Here is a 9404-nt window from a genome sequence, read left to right on the forward strand (position 1 = left end):
TCTGCATATCCTGGTTTGTAGTGCCAGACGAAGGAACTGGTGGTTTTGGGTGCCTCCTAATATCCTCTAGAGGAGACGGAGTAGATGAGGTATGAGATGGAGTCTCACTCTTAGCCTCAATTTGGCCTGCTCTGGCTTGGGGCACCTGACTAGTACCCTCTCCCACAGCTGTATCAAGTCCTCTATTAATCGTTTGCTTCCTAGTCGAAGGCATCACTGAAAGAAAACAAGGTGAATATTACAAACGAACACTTACAACTCAACTCTACGCACGATCTAGATTCAGGAAGAAGGTAAAAACCTAGATGTCATGTAGCCTCCTGGTTATAAATGTGGTGCGCTACACATCCATAATCAAGACTCTACTAGATACGGCTAATAGACAACCCCTAGGATAGACTTGCTCTGATACCAAGTTTGTCACAACCCAAACTAGAGGGTCATGACTAGCACCCGGTCCATACTTGCCGAGCACCAACGTACATTTTATCTAACCTTCCTTATTATCTTTAAGGGCCGACGAGATCAATATAAATGGTAGACATGGATCATGAACAACCAATAATGAAAGATAATTGGCATGAACATACATAACAAGGGATGACAAGACTGTCAAGAAACTATATATAAGGTACGAGCTACCACGCTTCCATGAAAGACTATACAACAAAACTCAGCTGACAACGCATACCAAACTATGCATGAGTCGACACCTGTCTATGAGCCTCTAAGAGAACATAAGTGCTGCAACATTGCCAGAACAGGGACCCGACATACCCATAATGTCTATTACAAAAATTCATAGCAAGACCACGGCAAGTCTGGAGAATGGATCTCGCCAATAACCGCCGAGCTGGGCAGCCTACTGTGGTGGGGGAGCTACGTCTACCTTTCTATCAGGATCTGCAGCACGACATGCAACATCCACAAATATAAAGGACGTCAGTACGAATAAAGTACTGAGTATGCAAGGCAGGAAAGCATAAGCATGAACAGTAATGTAAATAAGGATAGAGAATATACAACCAGTAACATTTGGGTACCTCTGAGGGCTACTGACATGAAATGCATGATACAGACATATATATACATACACTTTTTAAACATACACCTCTGTGGGCATCATCATCATCATATCGTACCCGACCGTAATAGGCTCGATAAAAACGTAACCGACCATCATAAGGCTCGGTACAATCTTACCCGGCCACGTGCAGCTCAGTAAAACCCAACTGATCAGTAGTTGCACAATAGGTGTCGTACCCGGCCGTCTATAGCGCGGCTCGGTAGAGTAAGTAAATACATATATATAATGCATGCTGGACTTATTGGAATAATATTCTGAACCTTCTTGAGTGAGTAAGGTCGGTATCCTCTGTACACGTTATTAGGAATAACTGTTCATCATGAATCTTATAAGAATCAGGAAGTACCAACAACATTGATAACATAAGAATAAGAGAAGCAACATCAACATCAATCGCTCCATAAGAAGGGAAACAATGTAAGTACTGCTAGCTTCTAAGAGAAGAGTATCTTTAGAAGCTCGTTCATTACATTATTTACAATTGGAGTCATGCAAAAGAAGGAAAGGGAAAGCCTCACATACCTTGTATATACTGCCCAAACTCAAGCTATGCAAATGTCATGACTCCTTAGTCTACAATAAAAGAAATGACATTATCGTTATCGTTTAGGCGTCGTAACTATTATGTATCGACCACAACCTATTTTACGATGAAACGGACAGAACCTCCCCTATTTTTATGACTTCGCACAAGTCAAAACAATCACCAAACAGCCCAAACAATATCAATAATTATCATATTGAGCCCTCAAAAACAGTCCAGCAACCAACAATGTTACTACCAAGCCATTCGATATATATTTCACAAGTTCTAGCTTCAATGACTTAGCCGCAACTTGGATAATATTAAATACATGTAGGGTAAGAGGTTCCTTACCTTTAAACAGAAAGAACAACTCCAATTTGACCTTAATTGTCCACGAAATATCCCTCCAATAGGAAGCGAAACTAGCAATCAACTAGGGTGTTTCGGCACTAGAATCACTTCAGAAGACTTGAAATCACCTAGGGTTGATATTAAAAACTTGAGGGAATATTTAGAGAACATAAACCCCTTAAAAAAACCCCCCACACGAGCTGGAACAACACAAAAATGAGCAACAACAAGAAGAACAAGAAATTTACTAGCGCCACGGGATTCCAGACACTTGATTTGTGTTGTTTGCCCTTTGTTTGGGTCTTGGATCATGAGGGAAACTTGAGAGAATGTTTTTAGGGTTCGAATATCTGAATACACTGAAAAATAATGACTTAAAACGGGTTTGAGGCATCTTATATATATCCATATGTCTTAAACCGTCTATGTGGGCCCCATAGAGAGGTGCTTGGCGCAGTCTCGCGAAAACACGAATATCTCTCTACTCTAAGATCATATTGAAAAATGGTTTGATGCGTTGAAAACTAGACTCATAGATATTCAATTTGGTGGGTGGATCACCCCGTAATTCCAAGTAAATTGGTAGAAAAGCTTAGTAACATTTGACCTAAAGTTTAAGTAAAATTACGAACCTAAGTTGCGACAAATTTTGACGAATTTTGTTTCATAACTCGTTTGACTTCAAGACTTATGATACGGATATTATATGATTCAAATACCTTAAAACATGACCTCTTGATTATATTAAGAACCTGTAGGTTTAACCGAAAATACGGGTTACAACATCTTTGATTCGTTTAACTTCTAATACTTGTTAACCACCCTTATACACCCTTGTATCATTTAAGACCAATAGGATTAACTTTTTATCATCTCAAAGATAATCTCTTCTTGGATTTACGTCGCTTAACTTATGGCATGAACTAACGTATGTGTATATGGTTTGTGACACCCTCCCCCCCCTCCCCCCCCAAGAAACATTTGTCCTCGAATGTAAGGGTTTATGGGGAGTCTAAATCATCGTAGGTTCCAACGGAAATTTCTGACCAAGTTTCCCCTATAAAATGGATACTAGCGAAACTTGCAAGCAGTTAAACCCAACGTATGGCCTGACAAGGCTATAGAAAACATTATGGATTTATACATTATCTGCATATCACCATTTTGTATTAAGGAAGAGTATTCTCAAGCTATTACTTACCTCATAGAGCCGTTTCACCTTCTACTGCGTCCTGCATTCCCCGGGCATCCTCGTTATCTTCATTCTGGAATAGGTAAGGGTATTCAGACTTCATCTCATCTTCTGCTTCCCATGTCATTTCTTCTATATTCTTGTTCCTCCACAATACTTTGACGGAAGCTACATCTTTTGTTCTGAGCTTGCGGACTTGTCGATGTAATATAGCCACTAGCACTTCTTCATATGATAGATCCTCTGTAACTTGCACATCTTTGATAGGGACAAATCGGGAAGGGTCTCCAATACATTTCCTCAACATAGATACATGGAATACCGGGTGGACAAATTCCAATTCGGATGGCAATCCTAACTTATAAACAACCTGTCTAATTCGTCAAAGAATTTTATACGGCCCGATATACCTTGGACTCATCTTACCCTTCTTCCCAAAACGCATAACACCCTTCAACGGAGAGATCCTTAGGAAAACCCAATCACCAACCTCAAACTCCAGATCACAACGTCGTACATCGGAATAAGACTTTTGCCTACTTTGCGCCGTTCTCAGTCGTTCTTGTATCACTTTCACCTTCTCAATGGCTTCGTGAATCAAATCAGGCCCATATAATTCTGTTTTTCCGAACTCAAACCATCCAACTGGTGATCTACATTTCCTCCCGTACAGTGCCTCGTACGGAGCCATTTTAATACTGGAATGGTAGCTATTATTGTAGGCAAATTCTATGAGTGGTAGATGGTCATCCCAATTCCCCTTGAAATCTAGAATACATCCTCGTAGCATATCTTCAAGTGTCTGAATGGTACGTTCAGCCTCTCCGTCAGTCTGCGGATGGAATGTGGTGCTGAGATTCACTTGTGTGCCTAAACCATTCTGAAAAGACCTCTAAAAGTTAGCCGTAAATTGAGATCCTCGGTCTGATATAATAGATACCGGCACACCATGAAGCCTAACAATCTCCTTGATATACATCTTCGCATAACCTTCAGTTGTGTAAGTTTTCTTAACTGGCAGAAAATGGGCACATTTTGTAAGTCGATCAACTATCACCCAGATGGAGTCAAACTTATGATAAGAGCGAGGTAATCCAATTATGAAGTCCATATTAATCACCTCGCATTTCCAGGTCGGAATCTCTATATTTTGAATCAATCTACCGGGTTTCTAATGCTCGATCTTTACTTGTTGACAATTAGGACACTGGGCTACAAATTCTGTAGTAGACTTCTTCATGTTATCCCACCAATACTGCTCTTTAACGTTATGATACATCTTTGTCGAGCCGAAATGGATGGAATATCGAGATTGATGAATCTCAATCATAATCTTCTCTCGCAACCCTGCCACATTAGGCACACATAATCGGCCCTGGTATCTCAATGCCCCATCTCCTCCAATCTCGAAAGCTGTAATTTTACACTGCTGAATGCTCTCTCTCAATCTTACTAAGGTATGATCTTCATATTGCCGTGCTTTTAATTACCTCGGCTACCAAAGATGATTCTGTTGTATTCTATACAGTAACACCTCCGTCATCAGAGTCTAATAATCTGATTCTCATATTGGCTAGCTGATGAAGCTCTTTAGTCAACCCCTGTCTACCTGCCGCAATGTGTACTAAGCTTCCCATTGACTTACGACTGAGAGCATCTGCCAAAACATTGGCTTTACCGAGATGGTATAATATCTCGACATCGTAATCTTTAAGTAATTCAAGCCACCTACGCTGCCTCAAATTCAACTCCTTCTACTTGAAGATGTATTGTAAACTCTTGTGATCTGTGTAGATATCAACATGGACGTCGTATAAATAGTGCTGCCATATCTTCAAAGCATATATTACTGCAGCTAATTCCAAATTATGGGTCGGATAATTCTTTTCATGCTTCTTCAATTGTCTTGATGCATAAGCAATCACCTTCCCACGTTGCATTAATACGCACCCCAAACCTATACCTGAGGCATCACAATATACCACATAACCTTTTGTTCCTTCTGGGAGAGTGAGCACTGGCGTGGATGCCAATCGATTCTTTAGCTCATGAAATCTTCGTTCACAAGCGTCAGACCACTGGAACTTAGTAGCTTTCTGTGTTAACTTAGTCAATGGTGCTGATATAGAGGAAAACCCTTCTACAAACCGCCTATAATATCTTGCTAGCCCTAGGAAGCTGCGGACTTCTAATGGTGTTGTAGGTCTCGGCCAATTCTTTGCTGCATCAATCTTCTGAGTGTCGATACTAATACCCTCGTCAGATATCACATGGCCAAGGAATGCTACTGAGTTCAGCCAGAATTCACATTTGGAAAGCTTAGCATATAACTTACGATCCTGAAGCGTCTGTAATTCATTGACCACAGGGATTGATTGTAGAGTAGGAGGCTTCGTCTCCGCATCCCTAACGCGAACGAGATGATAAATGTAACCTTTTGAGATGATCTTCCTTGCCTTAAGATAGGAAATAAACCTACCTTTTGGTATATAAATGTTCCCCTTCCATTCAATGACAGGTTCACCAGGAAACTGAAACCTAGCCATCTTCGTACGACAGTCAACATTTGCATAGCATAAGGCCAACTAGTCCATTCCCATTATCACATCGAAATCAACCATTTCTAACTCAAATAAATTCACCGAGGTTTGACGACTACAAATCATCACCGTGCAACCTCTATATACCCTTCTAGCAATCACTGAATCTCCTATCGGAGTAGATACCACAAGTGGTTTACTTATCAATTCAGGTTCAACGCCAAACTTATTAGACACAAAGGATATAACATATGATTATGTAGATCCCGGATTAATCAGCACATATACATCGTAAAAAAACACAGACAATATACCTATAAAACCTCCGGAGATGACTCGAGATCCTATCGACCTACTAGAGCATAGGTTCGATAATGAGCACCACTCAAACTCGGCACTGCACCTCTACCTCTACCACAACCTGTCGACGGCTGAAAACCCCGTGCTGGAGGTCGAACTGATAAGGAAGAACCAGACACAGATCCAGTCGGCTGAGACATACCACCACCTCCTCTGTTAGGAAAATCCTGCATCATGTGGCCAGGCTGTCCGCAAGAATAACAAGCATCAGAACCTCGACGACACAGTCCAAAGTGGGCCTTGCCGCACTGATCTCTCATCAGACTGGTATCTGTGATATTGTGAGCCCAATGCACGCAAATTCTGACCTGGACTAGAATAGGTAAATCGATCATATCGAGGCTCTGAAACTGAGGAAGAGCACTAGCTATAGGTGGCGCCGAACTCCTTGAAGACTGGGGCCTGACACTGCTTCTGAAGTCATCAGAATACCCTGCAAATCTTGCCCTCTTATGTTGGCCCCTATCCTGCTCCCTATCTGCCCTTTGCTGGCGCTTACGATCCTCTAGGGTCTGGGCATAAGCCTGAATACAGGATATATCCATGCCCTCCACCAAGGAGGCAGTCATGCACTCATTTATCAGATGTGGTCCCAACCCGTTCACGAATAGATGCACCCTATCGCTCATCTCTGCCACCATATGGGGAGCATACCTTGCTAAAGAATCAAACTGCATACTATACTCTCGCACACTCATATTCCTCTGTCAAAGGTTAAAGAACTTATCAGCTCTAGCTCATCATATCTTAACTGGCAAGTAGTGACGAAGAAAGGCCTCAGAAAATTCCTTCCACACAGCTAAAGGAGCATTCGAACCCCTAGATCTCTCCCAACTACCATACCAAAAAATCGCTAAATCGTATAACTAATAAGAAGCCAACTCTACTTCCTCCATATCACTAGCATGCATAACCTGTAGTGTATGATGAACCTGGTCAATAAAAGTCTGTGGGTCCTCCTTGGGGTCTGATCCGGTAAACACTAGAGGGTCTATATTAATAAAATCACGAACTCTCGCACTAACTGGTATATCAGCAGCACCTGTATTCTGCCTCTGAGCCTGAGACACTACCAAGCAAGTCAACAACTGCACCGCACTCCGCATATCCTGGTCTCTAGGGCTAGACGGAGGAACTAGTGGCGTTGGGTGACTCCTAATATCCTTTGGAGGAGACGGAGTAGATTAGGTTTGAGACGACATCTCACTCTAAACCTCACTTTGGCCTCCTCTGGCTTGGGGCACCTGACTGGTACCCTTTCCCGCAGCTGTATCAAGCCGTCTACAAATCGTTTGCTTCCTAGTCGAAGGCATCACTAAGAAAACAAGGTGAATATTAGAGATGAACACTCACGACTCAACTCTACGCACGATCTAGATTCAGGAAGAAGGTAACAACCCTAGATGTCATGTAGCCTCCTGATTATAAATGTGGCGTGCTACATATCCATAATCAAGACTCTACTAGACACGGCTCAAAGACAACCCCTAGGACATACTTGCTCTGATACCAAGTTTGTCACGACCCAAACTGGAGGGTCATGACTAGCACCCGGTCCATACTTGCCGAGCACCAACGTACATTTTATCTAACCTTCCTTGTTATCTTTAAGGTCTGACGAGATCAATATAAATGGTATACATGGATCATGAACAACCATCAATGAAAGATAATTAGCATGAACATACATAACATGGGATGACGAGACTGTCAAGAAACTATATATAAGGTACGAGCTACCACGCTGCCGTGAAAGACTATACAACAAAAATTAGCCGACAAGGCATACCAAACTATACATGAGTCGACACCTGTATATGAGCCTCTAAGGGAACATAAGTGCTGCAACATTGCCGGAATAGGGCCCCGACATACCCATAATGTCTATAACAAAATTGCATACCAAGACCACGACAAGTCCGGAGAAGGCATCTCGCCAATAACCGCTGAACTGGGCAGCCTACTGTGGTGGGAGAGCTTCGTCTACCTATCTATCAGGATTTGCAGCACGACATGCATCGTCCACAAATGAAAAGGACGTCAATACGAGTAAAGTACTGAGTATGCAAGGCAGGAAAGCATAAGCATGAACAGTAATGTAAATAAGGATAGAGAATATTAAACCTGTAACATCTAGGTACCTCAAAGGGATACTGACATGAAATGCATGATACAGACATATATATACATAAACTTTTAAAACATACACCTCTGTGGGAATCATCATCATCATATCGTATCCGGCCGTAATAGGCTTGGTAAAAACGTACCCGACCATTATAAGGCTCGGTAGAATCGCATCCAGCCACGGAAACTTTTAAAACATACACCTTGTATATACTTCCCAATCTCAAGTTATGCAAATGTCACGACTTTTTAGTCTACAATATAAGAAATGACACTATCGTTATCGTTTAGGCGTCGTAACTATTATGTATCGATCTCATTTTACGATGAAACGGACAGAATCTCCCCAATTTATATGACTTCCCACAAGTTAAAACAATCACCAAACAGCCCAAACAACATCAATAATAATCATATTGAGCCCCCCAAAAACAGTCCACCAACCAACAACGTTACTACCAAGCCTTTCGATATATATTTCACAAAATCTAGCTTCAATGACTTAGCCGCAACTTGGATAATCTTAAATACATGTAGGGTAAGAGGTTAATTACCTTTAAACAGAAAGAAAAACTCCAATTTGACCTTAATTGTCAACGAAATATCGCTCCAATGCTGCCACAAGAACAAGGAAGCGAAACTAGCAATCAATTAAGGTGTTTCGGCACTAGAATCACTTTAGAAGACTTGAAATCACCTAGGGTTGATATTAAAAACTTGAGAGAGTATTTACAGAACATAAACCCCTTAAAAGAACCTCCCACACGAGCTGGAGCAACACAAAAAAGAGCAACAACAAGAAGAACAAGAAACTTATTAGTGCCACAGATTCCCGACACTTGATTTGTGTTTTTGCCCTTTGTTTGGGTCTTGGATCGTGAGGGAAACTTGAGAGAATGTATTTAGGGTTCTAAATTCTGAATAAACTGAAAAATAATGACTTAAAACGGGTTTGAGGCATCTTATATATATCCATATGTCTTAAATCGCCTATGTTGGCCCCATAGAAAGGTGCTTAGCGCAGTCTCGCGAAAACGCGAATATCTCTCTACTCCAAGATCGTATTGTTAAACGGTTTAATGCGTTGAAAACTAGACTCATACATATTAAATTTTGTGGGTAGATCACCCCGTAAATCCAAGTAAATATGGAGAAAATCTTAGTAACATTTGACCTAAAGTTTAAGTAAAATTATGATCCTAAGTTGCGACAAATTTTGAC

The 9404-nt window shown here is 41.3% G+C and overlaps 1 protein-coding gene across 1 annotated transcript; it reads right to left on the reverse strand.

Moving 5' to 3' along the window:
• Positions 1 to 6040: 6040 nt before the first annotated feature.
• Positions 6041 to 7162, reverse strand: LOC109239278. The gene is made up of 2 exons (XM_019405821.1): positions 6939 to 7162; positions 6041 to 6470 (listed from the first exon to the last, which is right to left on the reverse strand). The coding sequence occupies exons 1-2, from the start codon at positions 7160 to 7162 to the stop codon at positions 6041 to 6043; spliced, it is 654 nt and encodes a 217-aa protein (XP_019261366.1).
• Positions 7163 to 9404: the final 2242 nt, after the last annotated feature.

This window comes from Nicotiana attenuata, unplaced genomic scaffold (genome assembly GCF_001879085.1).
Source record: "Nicotiana attenuata strain UT unplaced genomic scaffold, NIATTr2, whole genome shotgun sequence".
NCBI lineage: Eukaryota > Viridiplantae > Streptophyta > Magnoliopsida > Solanales > Solanaceae > Nicotiana > Nicotiana attenuata.